Source organism: Centroberyx affinis, unplaced genomic scaffold, assembly GCF_046629955.1.
Source record: "Centroberyx affinis isolate AG114_WGS23_722 - 3 ecotype Tasmania unplaced genomic scaffold, CSIRO-AGI_Caff_v1 ptg002135l_1, whole genome shotgun sequence".
In the NCBI taxonomy this organism is placed as follows: domain Eukaryota; kingdom Metazoa; phylum Chordata; class Actinopteri; order Beryciformes; family Berycidae; genus Centroberyx; species Centroberyx affinis.
Genome location: NW_027280456.1, coordinates 87,501 through 113,118, shown reverse-complemented (window position 1 = coordinate 113,118; position 25,618 = coordinate 87,501). Strand labels below are relative to the sequence as shown.

Sequence of the window (25,618 nt, the reverse complement as noted above, 5' to 3'; positions counted from 1 at the left end):
TTTGTTAAAAAAAAAAATGCCTAACTCTTCTATAAAATGTTTTAAATTGGCTGTATAGACAGTGTGTAGGAGTCTTATACAGACAAGTGTGTACAATTACTGTTCATATGTCTGTGCTCCTTTCTGATCCCCCCTCCTCAGGGGGGTCAGAGGTCAGAGGTCAGAGGTCAGAGGTCAGAGGTCAGAGGTCAGGGTCTGGAGCCGGTCAGGCTTCAGTGTTTTGAACCTGGTTTGAACCTCGTCAGAGTTTCGGGATTTCAGATGAAATGGTTTGTTGTCGATGCCAAAAGTTGACTTGTTGCAGGTTTATAGAGGACAGTGATGATGTATAGGTTTGTCCTGGGCTACACACACACACACACACACACACACACACACACACACACACACACACACACACACACACACACACACACACACACACACACACACACACACACATCTGTCTGTATTTAAAAGGTAGTTAGGGCTTGTTCGTGTGTAAATAGTCTGTGATTTTGTGTTTGTGCCTTTGTGCGTGTGTGTGTGTGTGCGTGTGTGTGTGTGTGTGTGTGTGTGTGTGTGTGTGTGTGTGTGTGCGCGTGTGTGTGTGTGTGTGTGTGTGTGTGTGTGTGCACATTTGGTGGAGTTATGGCTAAAGTTGGCTGGATGGACGGATTGAAGGAGGGAGAGACAGAAGACAGGAATTAAGATAGAGCGATAAATGATTTGTGGAAATTGGTTGTGTGTGTGTGTGTGTGTGTGTGTGTGTGTCTGTGTGTGTGTGTGTGTGTGTCTGTGTGTGTGTGTGTGTGTGTGTGTGTGTGTGTGTGTGTGTGTGTGTGGACGTAGTTAAGATCTTGGCGGGATGGAGTGATGACGAAGATAAAGAAATGATTTGTGGAAACAGAGGGAGAGGATTGAGGCAGGAATGTCTGCCAGCACAATAACACACTCCAACAAACCTCTGAGTGTGTGTGTGTGTGTGTGTGTGTGTGTGTGTGTGTGTGTGTGTGTGTGTGTGTGAGGTCATGAGAGTTAGGATACACACAGGCTAAAACCTCTACAGTTCACTCGATTCAGCAAATCAATTACATTAAATTCAGTGGCAGTCTCTGACCCTCACCTGTCTGTCTGACCCTCACCTGTCTGACCCTCACCTGTCTGTCTGACCCTCACCTGTCTGACCCTCACCTGTCTATCTGACCCTCACCTGTCTGTCTGACTCTCACCTGTCTGTCTGACTCTCATCTCTCTGTCTGACCCTCACCTGTCTGTCTCACCCTCACCTGTCTGTATGACTCTCACCTGTCTGTCTGACCCTCACCTGTCTGTCTCACCCTCACCTGTCTGTATGACTCTCACGTGTCTGTCTGACTCTCACCTGTCTGTCTGACCCTCACCTGTCTGTATGACTCTCACCTGTCTGTCTGACCTTCACCTGTCTGTATGACTCTCACCTGTCTGTCTGACCTTCACCTGTCTGTATGACTCTCACCTGTCTGTCTGACCCTCACCTGTCTGTATGACTCTCACCTGTCTGTCTGTCTGACTCTCACCTGTCTGTCTGACCCTCACCTGTCTGTCTGACTCTCACCTGTCTGTCTGACCCTCACCTGTCTGTCTGTCCCTCACCTGTCTGTCTGACTCTCACCTGTCTGTCTGACCCTCACCTGTCTGTCTGACTCTCACCTCTCCGTCTGACTCTCACCTGTCTGTATGACCCTCACCTGTCTGTCTGACTCTCACCTGTCTGTCTGACCCTCACCTGTCTGTCTGACCCTCACCTGTCTGTCTCTCTCCTCAGTGATCTCCTGGAGGATCTAGAGAGGAGTCCTCATGCTGCAGCCATCGCTGAGTGCTTCGTGGAGAGGGTGAGTACTGCTGCGTGTGTGTGTGTGTGTGAGTGTGTGTGTGTGTGTGTGTGTGTGTGTGTGTGTGTGTGTGTGAGTGCGTGTGTGTGAGTGAGAGAGAGGGAGAGAGAGAGGGGGGGTGTTAGTTGATAGGAAACATGCCACTGTGAACCCCAAACACCTAGTAATCCACCAGTGGAACTACACCCTTCATTCACCAGAACACACACACACACACACACACACACACACACACACACACACGCACACACACAGTAAAAGCGTATTCATTGGGTGTTGGTATGATCCACAGCAGTAGCTGGTATATGTGTGTGTGTGTGTGTCTGTGTTCCAGTGAATGAATGAACATATGTGTAAGTGATGTATGTGTGAAAGTGTGTGTGTATGTGTTTCTGTGTGTGTGTGTGTGTGTGTGTGTGTGTGTGTGTGTGTGTGTGTGTGTGTGTGTGTGTGTGTGACCTCTTCACCCATGCTGTCACTCCCTCTGATTGGTTCCGCTCCACGGTCGCCCTGGCAACACCTCACAACCTTCTGCCGGTCAGCCAATCAGAGAGCAGCTTGTGTGTGTGTGTGTGTCGCCTGGGCGACGGGCCAGTAGTGATGATGTCATGTCAGTAGAAAGTGGGTCAGGTTTCTACTGAAGGTTTCTATTAAAGCCTCATTACAGATGACAGTCACAGTCAGACTGGATCTGTGTAGCTGAAACTGTTTTCTACACTGTGATCTACTGTGATCTACTGTGATCTACTGTCATCTACTGTCATCTACTGTCATCTACTGCAATCTACTGTACTCGACAGTACTGTAATCTAATCTACTCTAACTCTACTCTACTCTGCTGTAATCTACTGTAATCGACTTTCCTGTAATCTACTCTCTTCTACTATACTGCCATCTACTCTACTGTAATCTACTCTATTGTAATCTACAGTACTTTACTGTTATATACTATACTGTAACCTACTCTTTTACAGTAGATTAGATTACAGTAGAGTAGATTACAGTAGAGTAGATTACTGCAGTACTCTACTGTTTCCCTGCAGGGATCAATAGGATCACAGTGTCTCAAATGACTAAAACCAATAAATCTCTGTCTTCGGTGGATAAGCAGCAGCCTGGTCAGACCATCCTGATCACATGACCTCACATTCTGTTTCACATTCTGACTCAGCCGATCTGCTCGGCCGTGACCCCCAGCTCTGAAGCCTCCTGTCAGGTCCTCCGTCTGAGCGAAGAGCGGAGAAACAGCAATGAAAACTGAAATCTTCTTCATCCCCACCGGAGCAAGTTGATAAATCAAACGTCTTTTCCACCGAGAAACTCCGCTAGTGCATACTCTGGTTCTTGTTTAATTGTTGTTATTGAGTCTATTTCTGCAGTAACTGCACTCATGGCTGTTTACTCTGCTAACGTTAATGTTTCCGCTCGTCACTTCGGGAGACGCCATTACTGTTTTTCCAGCGGCGGCCTGTATTTCACCTCATCAACCACGACGCAGTCCCTGATCGGCCCGGTTACATTGTAATTTCAGGAAATGGATGTGGGCGGCTAGAGGTCCAGACTGATCCGTGGAGCGAAACAGAATGTGAGGTCACATGATCAGGACGGTCTCACCAGGCTCGATAAATCGATCAGGAACATTAACTCCATGTGGAGATGCAGCAGCTGACGCACCGCAGAGGAAAAATAAAAACCAAAGACAAAACAATCTTTTAAATTAAAGTTTTAAATTAAAACTCTGACTCTGCTCTCAACCTCTTTACATGATTCTGTACAGAAGCTCATTGAAATCAGGCAGGACGACATATTTCTTTGCAAAATGATTCTGGTCAGCTCAGTATATTTTAGTTTTCCAGACTGGCAGCTGAGACAAACAGTTGATTTGGACACTCGAGGAAAAGACTGTTTCATTAAATTAGGACTGGATGACTGAAAATTGACTCGACTCAACTGAATATGAGTCTAAATGAAATGTTCCTGTGTTTCTATTCTTCTTCTCTTGTTTAAATGTCAGCAGGTTCAGAGTGAGGCTGAATTGAATTTCCTTAATGCAGCAGAGTACATTAGATTAAACCGTTAGAGACGCTGGAGATGAGCTATTTTAAGATGTATGTGTGTGTGTGTGTGTGTGTGTGTGTGTGTGTGTGTGTGTGTGTGTGTGTGTGTGTGTGTGTGTGTGTGTGACCTCCTGACTGACGGATGGACTCACAGGAAGACATGGCGAGAGGAGGAGGGCCCTCTATTGGGTCGTTTGTTTCTTTGGCAAATCTTTTTTTATTAGTTTATTTGATAGTAAAAGTTCATGAAATCATGACAAACTGAATAATAACACACAGTGCTTTCCCACTAACACACACACACACACACACACACACACACACACATGTGATTGGCCGGTGGATGATATTAAAGCAGGAAGCAGCGAAGACGTCAGCGGCACATGTGTTCGGTCACATGAGTGTCACCAGCAGCTGGGACACCGTTCTCTGCTGCATCAGGTTTCATCTGCTCAGACATGGGAGAGAGGGAGTGAGAGAGTAGAGTAAAGTAGAGTAAAGTCACATTCGGCTGTAGGTAGGGGGCCTCGGCTGTGAGGTAGGGGGCCTCGGCTGTGAGGTATAGGGGGGACTCGGCTGTGAGGTATAGGGGGGACTCGGCTGTGAGGTATAGGGGGCCTCGGCTGTGAGGTATAGGGGGGCCTCGGCTGCTGTGAGGTAGGGGGGCCTTGGGAATACAGTGGTTTGGGTAGGAGACTCTATGGAAATGATTCTGGCCAGAGAATCGTGGAGAGGATCACGTGGCTTTATTTTCACTTGGAAGGTTACAGGTATTTCTCTGTATAAGTGCAGGATGTCTGTGTGTGTGGTCTGAAAATAAGGCAAATAAATATATTACAAAGTGGTCTACATTATTTAGTAATAAACCAACAGTAATAATTCTATTACTGCACTAATTTTACAAGGGCTAAACAGCTAAAACCACATTCACTGAAGTTAGCAGGGTTCCCACGCATCCTGGAAAACCTGGAAAACCTGGAAAACCTGGAAAACAGTTGACCGCTTTTCCAGTCATGGAAAACACACACAAATGAGAGAAAAAGTAAAATGTCCTGGAAAATCTTGTGTTGTCCTTGAAAATTATTTCAACATTCTCCTATTTTCCATTAGCTGAACTACTAGGCGCTCTATCAGAGCTCCCCAGAACAGATAACATTGCCATCTGTAAGGGCTAAGTTATGTTCAGGATCATATTAACATATTCAAATGGTAGTTTATGGACGAGAGTATTTTGAATAGGCTCCTCTCGGTTATGTTGCGGAAACACCGAACGCACCCTGAAGTCACTTCACATGGTAGCACATGCAGGTTGGATGATATTTCAACTTAAGTGGCCGAAACTCAGAATAATGTAAGTTACATTATCCTTCAAATGTAAATATTAGTCACTGCTGGCTGGTAACTGTGGTAGTTTTTATTAGGTTTATAGATTAACGTTGCTTTCTTCCCAACTTGTTTTAAAAAGGTTGAATAATGTTAAACTGGTTAGCATGTTTGGTTCGGTTGCTAAAGTTGTCGTGCTTGCTAGCTTGTTTTGCCTGCAAAGGTTTAAGGTTTGTGATTCAACTCTGGTTAGGAGCAGTGGTTTCAAATGTGTGTTGGGCATTGTTGAGAGAGTTGGATAACCGGCTAAATACTGGCTAACTTACTTTTTAGCTGCGACCAGCAGCTCTATAGCTCGCTCTGTCGGTCGGTCGGTCGGTCCACAAAAAGAGAGAGAACACAGAGAGAAACATATTAGTGTGTGGTGCGATCCCTGTCTGTCATACCAGCTAGATCATCACTGAAAATGTCCTGGAAAAGTCCTGGAAAATGATCTCTAGAAAAGAGTGGGAACCCTGGATAGGAAATCAATCTACCAACTCTAATATGACATAGGCATATTCCAGGGTTAATAAGCCGAAATACAAATAAAAGTGAAAGACAATTATGTCAACACAAGCATAAACTCAATCCAACTGCAGTGTTAGCCATAGACACAGACACATGTAAAAGCAACTGCCAATTAACCGAATCAATTAAGCAGACATGACAGAAGCCTCGTTAAGATGTTGAAATCTAAACTGTCAGTATCTCCACAAATACAAAGATAACGAACATTCCTGAAAACTACGAGCATTAAAACAACACGTGAAAGGACTTAACATGGTTTCATGAACGCACACGCTAAACTTGGAAGGCTTCTCACTGCAGGAAACAATCAACAGCCAATTAACTGCGTAGCTCCTGATGCGTGAGTCCGTGGCTCTGACATCATGCCGGGGACGCGGACAGGCTGCTGTACACGCGCCCGGCCATTTAAAAGAGATTTCACCCCAAAACCAGTGTTATTAGGTCAGAAAATGACCACTAGGAAATATGAATCAGACTCAGAATTAATTTAAGATGAAGTCGACTTTACTGCTATATGTGAGAAAAATTAAAATAAACCAAAACGCAATTGATCGCTAAAGTAAAGTTATAGTAAATTTGTTCCTTTATGCCTGTAATAGAAGTCTGTTTCCATCACTCTAGCCCAATGATTCTCAACCTTTTTCATATCGGGGACCCCTAATTTAGTCCATATTAGAGCCATGAACCCCCATTTGATGAGATTTTGTCTCTTGGACCCAAATCGGAGAATATATTTATTGTTAGATATGATTTTGTCCAGAATCCCATGACTATCTGTGTTGTAGGTAGAGAGATAACAGAGAAACTATGACCAAAATAATCATTCTTCTACATTCTCTAATTGTGTTAACTTCTTATGAATGAAATAATGGTGAAGTTTAACAATTCATCAATTTGCTGGGGACCCCCTGGAACCCCCTCAAGGACCCCTGGTGGTCCTCGGACCCCACGTTGAGAACCACTGCTCTAGCCAATGGATTTCTCCTCCTTCTTCCCTTGTTAAACTTTGCATTATTCATTGTTCACCTGCCAATTATAGAGCAAAGAGGAGGGAAAAGAGGAGGAGGAGGAGGAGGAGTGATTGATTCTCCTTTGTTGTACAAATTTCCGGAATGAGTTTTGGGTTTTCAGACGTGGGAAAAGACACAGGAGTTTGAGTCAAGTCAGCTTTTCCTGGCTCTTTAATGCAGATAGCAGAAGAGGGGGAAGAGGAGGAGTGTAGTCTATGAGTCATGTTTGATTCTTCTTTGTTGTATAAATTGCTTGGATGAGATTTGGGGATTCAGACGTGGGAAAAGAGGCGAGAGTTTGACACAGTTTGCCTGGATCTGTCGTTTAGGCGTTTAGGAGAAGAGGAGGAGGAGAGGAAGGAGGTGGGGAGGGAAGGGGGGAAAGGAGGAGGAAGAGAGGAAGGACGGGGTGAAGGACAGGAGAAGGGGGAGAGAGAAAGAAAAGCAGATACTTGTCACATTTGGGGGAAAAGCTGCAACATTTGTCCCTTGTTTTCCCAAAACTGCCTGTTAGCATACTTAGCATTTCTCATTGAAACCAATGGGTAGAGCTAGCTGCAAGCTAGAAGAATGCTAACTATGCGAACAAACGCTCTTAGGGAAACAATAAATGGATTTTAAAGGAACAATGTCAGTCAAGGATTCCCTTTATACATGAGTTTATTAGAAACAGAGTGTTTGTTGGTCTGTGTGTGTGTGTGTGTGTGTGTGTGTGTGTGTGTGTGCGTGTGCGTGTGCGTGTGTGCGTGTGTGTGTGTGTGTGTGCATGGTACAAAGAGGTCAGAACTCTTGTGTGTCTCTTCCTTTTTTTCTCCCTCTCTCTCCCATGAAGCGAGGGATGAGTGATGGAAGAATAGAACTGCTCTCTCTCTCTCTCTGTGTTTCTCTTTGTTGTCTCTCATCCCTCTCTCCTCTCCTCTAACACATCTGTGTTTACTCTCTCTCTCTCTCTCTCGTTTCAGAGCGAAGCCTTCGACATCTACACACTCTACTGCATGAACTACCCCAAGTAAGTACACACACAGACACAAACACACACACACACACACACACACACACACACACACTGTCTTGCATGATATTGCGTCATTCCATGAGAATGTCCATATGAACAGAGCAGAAACTCGACCTATTGTTGGGAAACACTTCAGCTCAGAGTGAGATGTTGAACTGATTAATAGAATAGAATAGAATAGAATAGAATAGAGATAAAGATGAGATGAGAATAGATGAGATGCAAATTGATGAGAATAGATAAGAATGTATGAGATGAGAATAGATGAGGTCACAACAGCTGAGATCAGAACACATGAAATAAGAAAGTTTACATGAGAATGTAGAATAGATTGGATGAGATGAGAACAGATGAGAACAGATGGGGCACATATCAGATAAGAACAGATGAGATGAGAATCGTTGAGAATAGAAGAGATACAAATAGATGAGGTATGTATCGAAAATCGATGTGATAAGAATAGATGAGAACAGATGAGAGGAGAATAGATGAGATGAATACAGATTAAATAAGAAAAGACGAGATGAGAATGTATGGGAACAGATGAAAAGAAGAAAAATGAGTATAGATGAGATGCGAATAAATGAAAACACATGACATGAGAATATATGAGAAATATGTGAGAAGAAATTGATGAGATCAAAGCGTATGAGAACAGATGAGCTGAGAAAAGATTAAATGAGATGAAATGAGAAAAAAATAAGAATAGATGTGATGAGTAATATAGATGGGAACACATGAGATTGGAGTATGAGAATAGATGAGAACGGGGGATAGATGAGAATAGAGAGATGAGATCAGATAGAAACTGGTAGAAAAGACACAAACACTTCCAGGACTGAGTGAGTTCTCGTTCTTTTCCTTACTTGAACATAGAGTTTCTATTGACGTTCATCTATTGAGTATTTTTTATTTCCTTGTTCTGTAAAGTCTCCACGGTCGTCTATATGCTGAGTCAGCTTTGTCACCCTTGGGTGCTCGAAGCCTGCTAACAGTTTCAACAACACAGAAAACACACTTTCCTTCCTGTACTCCTGACACACGGCCTGTCCGGCTCGGTGTGTTTTAGTAGAAACATAAAGTAGAGTCAGATAGAACAGAGAGGAGTGTGGCGAGAGGCCGGCGCTCTGCCCGCTTTATGGAGCAGAAGAAGAGTTTTTAGCAGCAACAGTATCTCATCCAGACCAATCACACACACACACACACACACACACACACACACACACACACACACACACACACACACACACACCGCCTCCTCAAACTGTCTGACAGATGTTTGGCTTTGGCTGGAGCTCTGCCCAGCGCTTGGTGTGTGTGTGTGTGTGTGTGTGTGTGTGTGTGTGTGTGGTGTGAGTGAGCATATTGCTTTTCTCTCTTCTCTCTTTCTTGAGTGTGTGTGTGTGCGAGAGAGAATGAGGATGAGTGTGCTCGCATGTGTGTATGTTTGCATGTAAGTCTGTGTGTGTGTGTGTGTGTGTGTGTGTGTGTGTGTGTGTGTGTGTTACAGTGAGCATACTGCATGTTTCAAATGTGTAAGTGCTTGTGTGTGTCTCTCTTTCTCTCATTCCACCTCTCGCTCTTTGTCTCATTCTTGTGTGTGTGTGTGTGGGTGTGTGTGCGTGTGTTTGCGTGCGTGCATGTGTGTGTGTGTGTGTGTGTGTGTGTGTGTGTGTGTCTTTTATTCTCTATAGAGTCTAAGAGAGGCAGAGAACATCATTGCTAATCTCACACACCATCTCCTATCCATCTATCTGACAGACAGATGTTTGGCCTGGCTGGATCACTGCCCAGCTCAGCGTGTGTGTGTGTGTGTGTGTGTGTGTGTGTATGTGTGTGTGTGTGTGTGTGTGTGTGTGTGCCTGCATCTGTTCTCCATGTTACAAAGTGTGTTTGTGCAAGTGCCTTCATTTGTCTTTCTGCACACATCCATGACCGCACTTGTACGCTTGTGTGGCATGTGGGCGTGTCTGTGTGTGTGTGTGTGTGTGTGTGTGTGTGTGTGTGTAGGTGTGATTGCACATATATATGCATGCAAATCTGTTTGTATGTATCTTTAATCCCCTATAGAGAAGCCATTCCTTCATAATTCCATCCAGTGTGTATCTGAGCGCTCTGCAGTCTGCCCATCTCCTCCTTAAAGCGCCATTAAACTCAAATAAAAATAAGTAGGTCAAATGCTTTCAGACCACCAAGTGAAAAAAAAAAAAAAAAACTCTCCCTCAGTCTGTCTCCAGTCTTCAGCACTGCACTGCTGCCCCTTGTATTTAATCCTTAATGGGCTGTTTGCAATTCTGGCCGTCCACAAATGCTGATTCATTCTCCTGCTGTGCTCATTTTAAGTTGCTAATGCGACCGAGATCCAACATGTAAGATCAAAGTCTAACATGAACACATCATTAGATCCAAGAGTTGCTACATGTGTCATTCCAACCCCAATAAATCCTTACCGCATTCATTTAGAGACATTAGTATAATTACGGCAAACGGCCTCTACTCTGCGTCCTCCATAGTTTCTCCTCCACCTGGTGGATCTGGAGGGAAATCTGCTGGATCGCTTTACGGCACAAAACAGGAAGAGGTTTTGTTCTTCCAGAGCAAAACGGAGCTAAAGCTGAAAGAGTTTCTGGCAGCAGATGGTGGAAGGAGGGAAAGGAAGATGGAGAAATCACTTCCAACATGTTGATCCTCTTCAGGGAGGGGGAGGGGGGGGGGGGCTGATGGGAAATGTAGTCTTTGAAGTCTTTGAAGCCAAGCATTAACACAGAGAAATGTTAGAGTAGTGGTGAGACCCAACACACACACAAGTAAATCTAGAGCTGGTAAAAGCACAGATTCATGAGTTTATTTGTAAAATGTGTCTGTAATGCATGGATTTAGACCTACTTGGGGTGTTTTATTGTCTAAATTTATCAATCTACTGCTTTAAAACCACCACCACGCCGCCATCTTGGGGCCGAACCGTGGAGCGGCTGTGAAAACATGGAGGTAGTGATGAAATTTGGCTTCGAGCTGCACTTTAGGAACAAACAACAGAGGCTGTTTATTTCTGTATGTGTATATCATGTATCATATCATAATTATCAGTGTGCAGACTGTATAAGACACGAGGCCCTTTTCCTGCTTTTGATTTGTTCATAGAAAACAAATGAAGATTCCCGCACACAGAATTCACCTCTTTTATTGCCTGTCAACGTTTGGGTACAAGACCTTTATCAAGACATATGGCAGCAGCAAGGAGCTTCCACTTGTCGAGATCCATGTTTCTGTGTTTATAGATTATCCACCCGCCTTTTTAAAAAAAACGCCATGCCTCTGTTTCACATTCCTATCGGACAAAGAACAGAAAGTGATAGATCCAGATCCATGTAGATAGATAGATAGATAGATAGATAGATAGATAGATAGATAGATAGATAGATAGATAGATAGATAGATAGATAGATAGATAGATACTTTATTTGTCCCCGTGGGGAAATTGGTTTGCAGCAAAATCACAAGGCATTTCATCACAACATCACAAAGTCACCAGTAGACATACTCGAACATACCCGTATCATAACATAACATAATAGTTACCAATAGACAAACAAAGTCATCAATAGACATACTCGTAGACATAATAGACTCGTACATATACCCATACACATACCAGGAGGAGGGGGACGGGCCAGACCAGCTGGACATCTTTTGTGGCCAGGAAGGAGTGGCCAAAGTGCAAGGGGGATAAGGTGCTGGTGCATTACCTGTTTAAAAATGTAATGGCTTGTGGAACAAATTAAAACTTGGATCTATTTTTAGTGAATAGGGGGGGGGGGGGCAATATCGTCGCCCAGATGGCAACAATTCAAATGAGGAGGCAAGAGGGCCTCTGGTCACCCACAATGTTGTTTGCCTTCTTCAGCGTTCTCTCTCTGTAGATGCATTCCATACTTGGTAACGTAATCCCTGACAGTTTACTGGCCGTTGTTACAGTTTTTCTGACAGTCTTTTTCTGTGCCTCAGTAGCACTGCAAACCAGCAGATGATGCAGAAGGTTAAAACACTTTCAACAAAAGCACAGTAAAACATTTGGAGCATTTTGTTGTGGACATTACAGTAAAAGATAGCAATTTCTTTAGAAGGTACATTCTTAAGTACATTCTTTGTTGTGTCTTAGTACTTGAGGTCAGTCCACAGGTCCCATTGAAGCTTATGGTTGAGCACAATACCAAGGTACAGATTACATGTATGAATTTCATATGTTTCATTTGTTTGTGTCTGGCCGCTGCCTAATGCTCTCCCCTCCCTCAAAAGCTAAACCTTGCTCTGGTGTCCTTGAGCAAGGCACTTAAACCTCAAACTGCAGCCGCTCAGTGGCCGACAGCAGAGGAATGTGTTTGTACCGGTCAGCTCAGTCCCAGGCGGGACTGAGAGGAACTGCATGAATGGGAAGTAGGTCAGTGCTGGAGAAGAGCAAGCTTACTCTGTCAATCGCCTTGAATAAATAAAGGTTTTAAAAAATGTTCACAAGTATTGATTTTGCTGTCCAAGAGCATGTCAGGAACGCAGATGAATGGTGTTGCGTTTTGGTTTTAATGCTGTTGAGATTCACTGCTGAACACATCAGCCATGTGTCTGCAGAAGATATTACGGCTGCTCTGAATTCCTGGGCGCTTTCCTGTGATTAACGTCTATCTGGAGGAACAGACAGCCGAGGAGCCTCCTCTCTCCTCTGTACCCCCATCGTTGCCTTGACCTCCTTCTTCCTCTCCTCCATCACTCCCTCCTCTCCTCTCTCTCCTACCCCCCATCCTTTCTCCTCGCCTCCTCTCTCCTCCTTCCCCCATCATCAAGACCTCCCTCTTTCTTTTCCCTTTTCCCTTCCTATGACTCCTCCCCTCCCTCCTTTTTAATGTCATGATTGATGCATATCTGTCCTCCTGTGTGGAGCCATGCACCTCCCAATGTGTGTCCTCCTCTTCTCTCCTTCTCTCCTTCTCTCCTGCTCTCCTCCGATCCCATTTCCTGCTGGAAGACTTTACGATGGCTGTCTTAAATTCTTCTGTTTCACACTGTGATGAATCTTTGTTGGAGGATTCAACAGCTGAGGAGTCTCCCCTCTCCTCCACTCCTCCATCATCTTCTGCACCTCCCTTCATCATCTCCTCTGTCCCTCTTCTCCTCTTTGTCCTCTCTCCTCCTCCTACTCCATCATCTGGACAACCCCTCTTTCTTTCACCCTCTTTCTGAAATTCCTCTCCCTCCTTCAAGTTGTGTCAAATGTTCGTCAAAGGACTCAACAGCTGAGGAGTCGTGCCCTTCCTCCTCTTGTCTTCTGGACCTCCTCCTCTCCTCCATCATCTTCTGCACCTCCCTTCATCATCTCCTCTGTCCCTCTTCTCCTCTTTGTCCTCTCTCCTCCTCCTACTCCATCATCTGGACAACCCCTCTTTCTTTCACCCTCTTTCTGAAATTCCTCTCCCTCCTTCAAGTTGTGTCAAATGTTCGTCAAAGGACTCAACAGCTGAGGAGTCGTGCCCTTCCTCCTCCTGTCTTCTGGACCTCCTCCTCTCCTCCTTCATCTGGAGGATTCTGGACCTCCCTTCATCATCTCCTCTGTCCCTCTTCTCCTCTCTCCTCCTCCTCCTCGTCCTCCGTCATCTGGACAACCTCTCTCTCTTTCACACTCGTCTTCAATTCCTCTCCTCCTTCCTTCAAGTTGTGACGAATGTTGTTCGTCAAGGGACTCAACAGCTGAGGAGTTTCCCCTCTCCTCCTCTCCTCCATCATCTTCTGGACCTCCCCTCATAATCTCCTCTATCCCCCTCCTCCTCTTTCTCCTTTCTCCTCCTCCTCCGTCATTTGGACACTCCCTCTCTCTCTTTTTCTTTCTCATAAGTTCCTCCTTCCTTCTTCCTTCAAGTTGTGACGAATGTTCGTCAAAGGACTCAACAGCTGAGGAGTCGCTCCTTTCCTCCCCTTGTCTTCTGGACCTCCTCCTCTCTGTCACATTCTGAACCTCCCTTCATCATCTCCTCTGTCCCTCTTCTCCTCTTTCTCCTCCTCCTCCATCATTTGGGCGGCACCCTCTCTCGCTCTATTTCTATCTCTTTCATCTTCAATTCCTCTCCTTTTTTTCGTGTTGTGATAAATGTTCATCGAGGGACTCAACAGCTGAGGAGTTTCCCCTCACCTCCTTTCCTCCATCATCTCCTCTATCCCCCTCCTGCTGTTTCTCCTCTCTCCTCCTCCTCTTCCATCATCTGGACACCCTCTCTCTCTTTCACCCTCCTTCTCAATTCCTCTCCTTCTTCCTTCGTGTTGTGATAAATGTTCATGAAAGGACTCAACAGTTGAGCCGTCTCCCCTCTCTCCTCCTCTCCTCCATCAATGTCTACACCTCCATTCAACATTTTCTCTCTCTCTCCACCTCAAGCAAGCACAAATTTTAAATTAAAAAAACAGCTAATCTCTCTCTCTCTCTCTCTCTCTTTCTCTCTCTCCACAGTTCGGTAGCAGTACTGAGGGACTGTATGAAAAACGAATGCCTGGTTCGCTTCTTCCAGGAGAGACAGGCAACGCTGAACCATTCTTTGCCGTTGGAGACGTACCTGCTCAAACCAGTCCAGAGGATCCTCAAATACCACCTGCTACTGCAGGTAATACCTCAAATACTACCAAATACTACAGAAATTACCTTAAATACCACCTACTACTGCAGGTAATACTTCATATACTATCAAATACTACAGAAATTACCTTAAATACCACCTACTACTGCAGGTACCACCTCAAATACCACCTACAACTACAGATAACACCTCAAATACTACCAAATACTACAGGTAACACCTCAAATACTACCAAATACTACAGGTAACACCTCAAATACCACCTACCACTACAGGCAAGATCTCAAATACTACCTACTACTATAGGTAACGCCTCAAATACTACCAAATACTACAGGTAATACCTCAAATACCACTGACTACTACCTGGTAGCACCTCAAATACTACCTACTACTAATACGAATAAGGACGTCAAGTCCTTGATAATGCTCAATACACAACAAAGTGCATACATTACTTCTTCAGAAATGTGAACAAAATGTGGAGACACTCATCACAACTGGACACATCCTCACTGTTATATGAGCAACTTAGTCACTTTGCCACTGAAAAAGAAAAGGTAGTTTGCTCTGTAAAGTAACACAATATAGATGATATCTTCTCTTATAATTGTCTGTTACACACAAGGAAACATGGGCACGTTTTGTTAACACTGTACTGGTCTTTATAATAGAACACAACGCATGACTCCAGGATTGATGTAATGTTTCCAAAATGAGTTTATATATCTTTTAGAGTGTAAGAGAAATCACTGACGCTACAAGAATTCCCAATAGTTTGTGATGGAGTGTTCACTGAGCTGGTGTTGCCAGGCAACAGTTCTAATTCCTGCCAGTAAACAGAGTTTTTGGCTGAAAGCGCTCAGCAATAAAATGTACTTCCTCGTGGTGAGAAACAATCACTGGAGACCAAAGATAGTTCCAGGACCCAGACCCCCTGATGCCGCAACCTTTTGGTTTTTTAAAGATATACGGCCTTGGTTGCACGCAAAGTGAATGTCTTTCATTTCCTTTGTGTAATTGAAGTCAGTGTGTGCTCCACAGATGTCTATTTTGTTGCTCTATCTCATTGTCAGCTCGCATCTGTACAGTTTTAGTCTTGTCAGAGCCTAGGACCAATAAAACGAGGACGAGACAGTGACATCATCATGTCAGATGAGGGCGACTGATAGGGCCTGAAGACAAACGGGAATGTGCAATGCTCTCTCCTCACTCAACACGTAATGTCAAGGTGCCCTTGAGCAAGGCATGTCACTACCAGCTGCTCCGGTGGAAATGTTGTACTGTCTGTTTGCCGTCTGCCAGGGTGTTGATGTAAATACGAAAGTGTTCTTACTCAACTTGCACGGTGAACCGAAGGTTAAACAACAATGAAGTAATTCATGATTCGCCAACGCTCGGAAAAGAAACATTTTTTAATTCAAACATCAAGCAAACAGGCCAGAAATAAAGAACGGGTCACATTGAACTTGTCTGCTGAAGGCAAAGTATTCGTAACCACTGGGTTCTGGAATGCTGGTCCCATGTAACTATAGTAACTGATGTGTTCTAGAATGCTGGTCCCATGTAACTATAGTAACTGATGTGTTCTAGAATGCTGGTCCCATGTAACTACAGTAACTGATGTGTTCTAGAATGCTGGTCCCATGTAACTACAGTAACTGATGTGTTCTAGAATGCTGGTCCCATGTAACTACAGTAACTGATGTGTTCTAGACCGCTAGTTTCATGTAACTACAGTAACCACCATGTTCTAGAATGTTGGCCCCACATAACTGTGGTAAACACTGTGTTCTAGAATGCTGGCCCCATGTAACTATGGTAAACACTGTGTTCTAGAAAACTAACCACTGTGTTCTAGAAAGCTGGCTCAATGTAACTATGGTAACCATTGTGTTCTAGAAAAGTAACCACTGTGTTCTAGAATGCTGGCCCAATGTAACTATGGTAACCACTGGGTTGTAGAGTGCTGTTGACTTCCCACAAATTCAACCTTGTAATGTAATCTCAGCCTAGGTCAGAGCTCCATATTAGAATAGAAAGAATAGAATAGAATAGAATAGAATAGAATAGATAATCTAATTAGGCCTAAATCTGGTCCAGATCTTGCGGTTGTGTCTTCTGCCAAGTTGCTTTGTGAATAATGTCACTGTCAGCTGTTGCATGCAGTTGAACACACATTTCCAGCCTGCAGAGTGTCTGACAGATGTTGGCGTGTCATCGGTCTTCCTGCTGCTGGTCTCTGTCAGCACAGACAGTCTGACCAGCCGTCTGTGTGAGAACGCTGCTGAGCGTCTGGCATGGGAACACATCCGTCTGAGCCTCAAACGACTGTCAGCATCACATTTACATCTTTAGAGTTTTACATTTTAGACATTTAGCTGACGCTCTTACCCAGAGAGAGTCCACTGAGGTAAGGGTAAGGGTCAGAGGTCACAGCACCAGACTAGAAATATGGAAATAATACAAAATAATGTTTAGGAAATGAACTCCTGATGTGAAGTGTTCTGGTACAAGATGTTATATATCCATGATCAGAAGGAATCATCTGAAGTTCATCATTCAATATAGATCAAGAAGAAGATCAAGTCTGCAAAAGTGTTTTGATGTTCTCCCTGCTATCCTCTAAAAATACGATCACACACAGATATGATCCACACAGAATACACTCACATACACACACACGCACACACACACACACACACACACACACACACACACACACAGCTTTTCCCAATAAACTAGTTCAGTTTTGCCACTGGTCCTGGTCCAAGCCCACCTCTGAGAGGAGAGGGATGATGAAACAGAGAGAAACAGAGGTGGCTCACACACACACACACACACACACAGACACACACACACACACACACACACACAAAATCTCTTAATTCCCCATCTTTATCCTTTGTTGCTCTTTATACAATGGATAGTTTCAGCCAAGCAATCTGATTGGTCAAAGATGTGTTCCAGCCATGCTTATAATTCCCATAATGCTCGGCTAGCCCTGATTTAATGTTACTATGGCCAACTGCTGTGGCAACCAGGCAGCTAGTTAAATCTTTCTGGTTTTCTCCTGTTTTTGCTGATTTTTACTTTGGAGAAAACTTCTCATGCATTCAAAAGTGCGTAAATGTAACTGAACTGAACTGAACTTTACATTAGAATGTTAAAGTGGTAACCTTTGAGTTTCTTGTTTGTATTCAGTCTCCATCTTTGTCCCTCAGCCTCACTGTGGTGTTTCTGCACTGCTCTTCCCACAGATCACCTGTCAATCAAACAGTGTGGGCGGAGCTTGGATTTTCTGTTGATGCAGTTTGAGTTTCTCTTCTCTCTGTCTGTTCAGCCATGGTGGCTATCGCTGCTCATGCTAACTACCCAGTTCTTCTTCTTCTGTTGATTCCAAACAAACTGGAAACATAAAAAAAAACGCATCACTTCCTGTGCGGCAGAGGATTTTTCCCAGGAAAGAGCTACCAAACTCTGGCTGTTTAGAACAGACAGAGGAGAATATTTCTGAACTGATATAGCCTGGATCACTGTTGAGTTAGAGAGATTAAAAAATGATTACTTTAACCAACAGTAAAAGTGAATCCCTCCTCCTGTTGTCAGGAACTGTCCAAGCACTTCGACAAGAGCGACCCCGGGTACGAGGTTGTCGAGGACGCCATCATCACCATGACAGCGGTCGCCTGGTACATCAACGACATGAAGAGGAAGCAGGAACATGCTGTACGGCTGCAGGTAACACACACACACACACACACACACACACACACACACACACAGTTCATATATGTGGTTATGAATACCTGGACTGACTTGAACTTTCATGCACTTAAACATTAAAGAGTAACTGAACCCTAGACCACTTTTGCGGGTTCGCTGCCATCTAATGGTAAAAAACATGCTATTGCAATTGCCATCTGCTATTGGCTGATCCTTGGTGCCAGGTGATGTCACCACCTGTTGTACTCTATAGAAGGTGACATCACCTGGATCAAAGATCAGCTTTTAACCATCAGATGGCAGCAAACCCACAAAAGTAGTCTGGGGTTTAAGTACACTTTAATATACAGTATGTATATAGGCATACTGTATTTCCTCTAATATCGGCCCGGGCCTTTATTTACCTCAACTGCAGAGGGGACCAGGCCTTTATTGGAAGCAGGCTTATATTAGAGACAGGCCTTTATTTCTAATTCCCTCTGTTTGATAAGTATATTTGCTCATATTTTAGTACGAAGCCTCCTTGTTTTCTGATCTGCTTCTGTTGGGGTTCGTTAGGTAGCCGTTTTTTTGTTACTGCGACGCATTACCGCTAATTACGGTAATTGACGACGGCACGCTCCAGAGACTTCCGCCAGCTGAGCCGTCTTGTGGCATACTGCCATCTTGTGGCGCTTGTATGTTACTACAAACTACAGTTACATTATATAACAGGCACCAGGAGTTTACCGGTATCCACCGTTGTTTTTTCCCTTGTTTTTTTCCCCGGCCTGTATTTGGGGCCGGGCTTAATTTGTTCGTGTCGACCGCGGCCCCGGACATTATGGGAGACCCGGCTTTTACTTGACTACCAGCCACTATTAGAGGAAATACGGTATTCACATATATGCCTGTCTTTCCTTACAGCATTAAGTCACCAGCCACACACTGGCTTATTGCAAAGAATCTAAATGGTATTTCTTACATTTCAGACCGCAACTGAAATCTCAAAAAAAAATATTTCAACTCAAAAGTCAAATGCGGCGTCCTGGCAGCTCAGTGGTCTCAGGATGCTGCACGTCATCCCAATCTTTCCATCAGTCTTTCTCCACTTTCAACTGTCAAATAAAAGCAAAAATGAAACTAGATAATGAAATTTATCTTTAAAAAAAACAATTGTGTTGCAAAATGTTGTGTTTCATCCCTCTTGATGCGTTTGCTGCCTCGGTCTTCCCCTCCCAGCTCCTCGGCAGCTTTCCTCTCAGGCTTGTAAAGAGACGTCAAGACGCCCAGAGGTCAGAGGTCACCTCGGGGCGTCGGACTCAACAGCTCCGCTCTGCATTCCTCAGCTCCCCCCCTCGACACGTGTTCAGGTCGTCAGAAACACGCGGCGACACGCTATTAGGATGTTCCTTCACATGTATAGACGTGTTCGGCGGCCTTCACAGATCCGAGGTCACGCGTGTGTCGGCTTCTGCTCTTCTCCCGCTGAGTTTAACACCTCTGCTGTCATCTCTGCTCTCTGATTGGTGCTTTGGTGTCTCTGTTTCTGCCTGTCTCTCCGATGGTGTCTCTGCTTCTGCCTGTCTCTCTGATTTCCTGATACACTCTCTCTCCCTGTTTCAAGATAACTCTCTGTCTCTTTTTCTTCATCTCTCAATTCAATTCAATTCAATTCAATTCAATTCAATTCAATTCAATTCAATTCAAAGATGCTTTATTGATATTAAATACAAAACTACTTCTTTCCAAAGTAAAACAACACATGTAATCAGATTCAGTTAGTATCCATGACAAGGTGGCATTAATAAAAACACATTGTCCAATAATGTCAAATTGATGAATCAAATCAAGGGACAAATTGATCGATTTTTCTCATTGTTTATGTGGATGAATCCATATTTCTCTCCCTCTCCTCGTCCAGCTGGTTGTGTGAGGTCAAAGGTCGTCTCCACAGCTGGGTCTGACTGCCTGTCATTCAGCAGCAGGGCCCGCTCTGTCATTAACACTCAAACTGCTGTGGCTTTCTCTGGATTCACAAAAACAAAACACGACCAAACACAGCGAAGAACACACACACACACACACACACACACACACACACACACACACACACCTGCATTAGACACACAGGCTGACAGATGGATAGATAGATAGATGGATAGAGATAGCATGTTTAGGCATCCTGCTGACAGCTGCAGCTGACCTGAGTTTCCTAAGTTTGCCCTTTGACCCCTGAAGGGTCACGGGGCAGGAAGTGTGCAGGTGTTGACCTTTGACCTCTCAGCAGCTGGGACGGGAGGTGAAACGTTCAAAAAGGCCCAGATGGAAACTGGAAATCTATCTATCTATCTATCTATCTATCTATCTATCTATCTATCTATCTATCTATCTATCTGCCTGTCTGTCTGTCTGTCTGTCTCATATCAATTTTAAGACACCAAATGTATTAAAGAGAACATTCTCTTCTTGTTTCTGGACATTTGAACTGAGGAAATCAACGAGGCGTCGTCTGAATCTGTTGAGGAAAGCAGACAGCATGAACAAATATTGTATAAAACAGATCATTTACACTTTGTAATTAAATCTGCTTTCATTCAACTACGAAATTAATCAAAATGGATTCAAAACTATCCAAATGTTCTATTCTTACAACTGGAGTTGTATCAAGGTCAGATCATTTGAAAGTAGACTGGAGAGCTGGTTCTGGAAGGTTCTATATGGTTACACCTCTAAACTTTGACCTACACATAGAAAAGGAGGGTTCCCTTAAGGGTTCCTTGCTTAGGGTAGTGGTTCTAAATAGAGCTGGAATCACTAAAGAACCCTCTGATTTGTTAAAATAAAATAAAAAACTGTCAAATCATAATGAAGAACCCACTGTGGTTTGGAGCATTTCATGTGTCTTTTAAGAGTTCTTTGTAGCACCAAAAAGGTTCCATCTAGAGCCATTTGAGCATGGATTTTATAAAGCACCTTTCTAAAAGAGTTCTCTACATCACCATGAAGGTTTGATGTAGAACTATTTGACCATGGTGCTATAGGGAACCTTTCTGAGAGGGTTTTTATAGCGGTCAAAAGGGTTCTGCTATGGTACAAGTCTAAAAAAAACATTTTCTGGTGCTATATAGAACCCATTCTGTTAAGAGTGTATGAGGAAATTGAGTCCCTCTAGGTTAATTGAACTGAACTGGATGTCAGCGGGTTTGGAGAACTGGTTCCAGAAGGGTCTTTATGTTTAACCCTTGACCTTTCACCTCGACCTTATGCTTTTGATCCGGACCTCAGGGGGTTTGGAGAGCTGGTTCTGCAAGGTCCCTTCAGGTTAGCCTCTCACTCTTGACCTTTCACCTCTTCCCTACAGGAAATAGAGTCCCTCCTGGTGAATTGGACCGGTCCGGACCTCAGCGGGTTTGGAGAGCTGGTTCTGGAAGGTTCCTTCAGAGTCCAGAGGGTGAAGAAGGAGAGAGCATTCTTCCTGTTTGATAAGATGCTGCTGATCGCCAAGAAGAGGCTGGAACACTTTGTCTACAGTACACACATATTTGTAAGACAACCAACATAATTTGTGATTCATTTATATGTGTGGTTCCTTAGTTTAGGGGTTCCAAAGGTGGGATATGGGAACCTCCAGGGTTCCTTGAGGTAGTTCTAGGAGTTGTTGAGGCAGTTCCAGGAGTCCTTGTGGTGGTTCTAGGAGTTGTTGAGGACGTTCTAGCAGTGTTTGAGGTGGTTCTAAGGGTCCTTGAGGTGATTCCAGGGTTCCTTGAGGTGGTTCTAGGAGTTGTTGAGGTCGTTCTAGGGGTCATTCAGGTAGTTCTAGGGTTCCTTTAGGTGGTGCGAGGAGTCCTTGAGGTGGTTCCAGGGTTCCTTGAGGTAGTTCTAGGAGTTGTTGAGGTAGTTCTAGGAGGTGTTGAGGTAGTTCTAGGGGTCATTCAGGTAGTTCTAGGGTTCCTTTAGGTGGTCGAGGGGTCCTTGAGGTGATTCCAAGGGTTCTTCGGGTAGCTCTAGGGGTCCCTCAGGTAGTTCTAGGGTTCCTTTAGGTGGTTCTAGGAGTTGTTGAGGTCGTTCTAGGAGGTGTTGAGGTAGTTCTAGGGGTCATTCAGGTAGTTCTAGGGTTCCTTTAGGTGGTTCGAGGGGTCCTTGAGGTGATTCCAAGGGTTCTTCGGGTAGCTCTAGGGGTCCCTCTGGTAGTTCTAGGGTTCCTTTAGGTGGTTCTAGGGGTCCTTGATGTGGTTCTAGGGGTCCTCCGGGGTGTTGTAGGGGTACCCCCTACAAAATGAGTTTCTTTTGTGAACCCCCAAAGGAGAAATTAGTCTTTCTGTTTTCCCCCTCTTCAGTGAGGTCAGAGGTCAGAGGTCAGGGTCTGGAGCTGGTAGGGGTTCAGTGTCTTGCTCTAGGACACTTCAGCAGGGTTGGGGTTTGGGGGACGGTCACCCTAACCATGACATCACCCTGCTGTCCATATAAACTACAATGTCAGTGTAGTATATGTGTAGTCTAGGGAGTATGATGAGTATACTGCTCACCTCAGCTTTCACATGGTTAATACTAAAACAAATCTTTTTTTGTCATCTCTCTCTCTCTCTCTCTCTCTCTCTCTCTCTCTCTCTCTCTCTCTCTCTCTCTCTCTCTCTCTCCTGCAGTGCTGTAATCTGTTGTTAGTGGACACTCTGAAGGATCCTCTGTGTTTCAAAGTGTCAGACCAGACGATTCCCAAACAGCAGCACATAGTCCAGGTGAGTTACATGACATTACATTACATTATAATTCAGGCATCTAGCTGACTCTCTTCTCCAGAATAACGTCCACTGAGGTCTACAGTAGAATAAACTTCACTTCCTGAATCACCAACATTACAAGCCTCCAATAGCAAGGAGGTCAAGGGTCAGAGGTCACAGCACCCAGACAGCAGAGGGAGCAAATATTCCTGTGAGGCTGGAAGAGAAGGGAAAGACATAAGAGTCAGTTAATGAACAGTTAATACATGTGTCACAGTGATATTATACACTGTACCAGACCAGACCATTTCCAAACAGCAGCACATGGTCCAGATATGTGTAAATACACACCAAAATATAAACAGCAGATCATAGACTAAGCTATTAAACCAGCAACATAGTTCAGATTAATTTTTAATGATTTAAGATGCACCGCAAAATGGGAGAATATCCGCACACTGAATTAAATCGAACTTCCATTCTTACTGTGTTAGTTTATGTCATTGTTCAGCATAGAGAGATGAAAAAATGTCAATATATTATACATAATATATATAATATGAAGGTAAATTATATTGTTTCCATCATCTACTCTCTATCTGTACTCTATGCGTCTAGTTTAATACTTGTATTATTAATTCTAACTCCATACGACTCCATATAGACGAAGAACCAGGAGGAGAAGAGACTGTGGCTGCACTACCTCAAGAGACTGATAGTGGAAAACCATCCTGCTTCACTGCCACAGAAGGTAAGGAGGGAGGGAGAGAGGGAGGGAGGGAGAGAGGGAGAGAGGGAAGAATGGAGGGAGGGAGGGAGAGAGGAAGGGAGGGAGGGAGAGAGGGAGGGAGGAAGTGAGGAAGGGAGGGAGAGAGGGAAGAAGGGAGGGAGGGAAGGAGGAAGGGAGGGAGAGAGGGAAGAAGGGAGAGAGGGAGGAAGGGAGGGAGGAAGGGAGAGAGGGAAGAAGGGAGGGAGGGAGGAAGGGAGAGAGACAGAGAGAGATTAATCTATAGATGGACGATGAACTCAGTTGGAAGAAGTAACAACATTGTCCCATGTTGTGTCCTCACTTTTTAAGGCATGGAGAAGAAGATAACAGATAGAGGGATGACTCAATGAATGGATGAATGAATGAATGACTCAATCAATCAATCAGTGTTTTATTTCCATGTCATAACTACCCCATTAGATTGTACAATACATTTAGTAAAGCAGAAACATCTCTAGTGTTTCTCTGTGCCCTTTGGAAACTCTGTTTTTATAATGATTATGATGATTATGATTAATATTATTATTATGATTATTAATAATAGTAATAGTAATAGTAGTAGCAGTACTAGTAACTAGGCATCATACAAGTTTGGTGCTGATATAAGAAGCTAAATAGTTTTCTGTTGGCCTTTGCTGCCGCCTGCTGGTGAAACCTTTCATTGCATGTTGGACGTTTTCTAAAACAGGAAGAATATACATACAGTATACACAGCTATATATTGAATTTGGGGGAAAGAAAAACCTTACCTTCATCATTCAGTATCTCTAAAATCTGTAGGATCCAGTCTGTTAAAGTGTTATCATGTTAAGACAAGAGATACTGAAGGATGGATTGAAGGTGATGCGTTTTCAGTTTTTTGGAAAATGAACATACAGCATTTTGGGAATGAATTCTCTCTTTAAATACTATTTACATATTTAAAAGGTCACTAAATCTCTAAAATATTGGAGATCTAAGGTATTTTCACTGTATCAGTCAACAGCTTCAGTTCCCACTGTCATTTAAACAGTACCATCATCTGTTTTAATTCTGCCAGTGAATTTTGTTAGTGTAGGTGTGTCACTCTTTTGAAATGTTGGAGATTTAATTTTGGGAACCTGCTGTTCCTTTTATCATTATTATTCGTAGTGAACTGCAGCTCCAGCTTGTCTCCTGGTTTAATTAGTGGTGTTTCCTTCTGTCTAGAAAAATGTTTTCCTCTGGTAGTTTGTTAGTTTGTTAGTTTGTTAGTTTGTTAGTTTGTTAGTTTGTTAGTTTGTTAGTTTGTCTGTCAGCAGGATTTCTACAAAACCTATGAATGGATTTCCACTAAATCTGACGGACAGATCGGCCTTGAGCCAAGGAACAATTCATTACATTTTGATGATGATCTGGATCTGGATTTCCACCATTAGAAGATTATTATTATTAGTAGTAGTGTTTTATTCAGTCATCAGACACAATACAATAAGTATAAACAGTATATACAATATACAATCTAATATACAATAAGTATAAGCAGTCTAGACAGTATAAACAAAATCAACAATCTATGTATTAAGTAGTGACTGAAAAGGCACAGGCAGAAGCATAATGCTTATATATGCCTATCCTACATTCTTATCAATTTAAGCCCTCCAGAAATACAAAATAATAATAAAAATAAAAAATCATTCACACTTGTAACCCTCAAAAATAACCATTCTTTTGAAAACCAAAAGCGAGTAACACATTCTTAAATTTATATTAGCATCGTTCCATAATTTAACCCCAACAATAGAAATGCATCTCCTTTTAATCCCTTTTTTAGCTTTTTGTACGGAAAACATACAAACATCTCACAAACATCTCTCAAATCATATTTGAATTCCTGCATTGAAAAAAACCTTTGTACACCGTCTGGGAGTGACTTTGTTTTAGCTCTGAACATTATTTGCATTATTTTATAATATACCAAATCATTAAATTTCATAGCATGGGATTTTATAAACAGTGGATT

General features: G+C 43.5%; 1 protein-coding gene across 2 annotated transcripts in view; it reads left to right on the top strand.

Moving 5' to 3' along the window:
- The first annotated feature begins 1,789 nt into the window (after nucleotides 1-1,789).
- LOC139654686 (serine-rich adhesin for platelets-like) overlaps nucleotides 1,790-25,618 on the top strand; it is a 45,152-nt gene continuing 21,323 nt past the window's right edge. Inside the window, exons 1-7 of one of the 2 annotated variants that reach the window (XM_071531825.1) lie at nucleotides 1,790-1,853; nucleotides 7,776-7,822; nucleotides 14,319-14,469; nucleotides 18,052-18,183; nucleotides 21,512-21,694; nucleotides 22,794-22,886; nucleotides 23,533-23,619. In XM_071531825.1, coding sequence (XP_071387926.1) covers nucleotides 7,809-7,822; nucleotides 14,319-14,469; nucleotides 18,052-18,183; nucleotides 21,512-21,694; nucleotides 22,794-22,886; nucleotides 23,533-23,619 — 660 coding nt within the window. In that variant the 5' untranslated portion in view covers nucleotides 1,790-1,853; nucleotides 7,776-7,808. Of the gene's footprint in view, nucleotides 1,854-7,775; nucleotides 7,823-14,318; nucleotides 14,470-18,051; nucleotides 18,184-21,511; nucleotides 21,695-22,793; nucleotides 22,887-23,532; nucleotides 23,620-25,618 lie in introns of those variants that run through there. The other variant, XM_071531826.1, reaches the window with a different exon arrangement.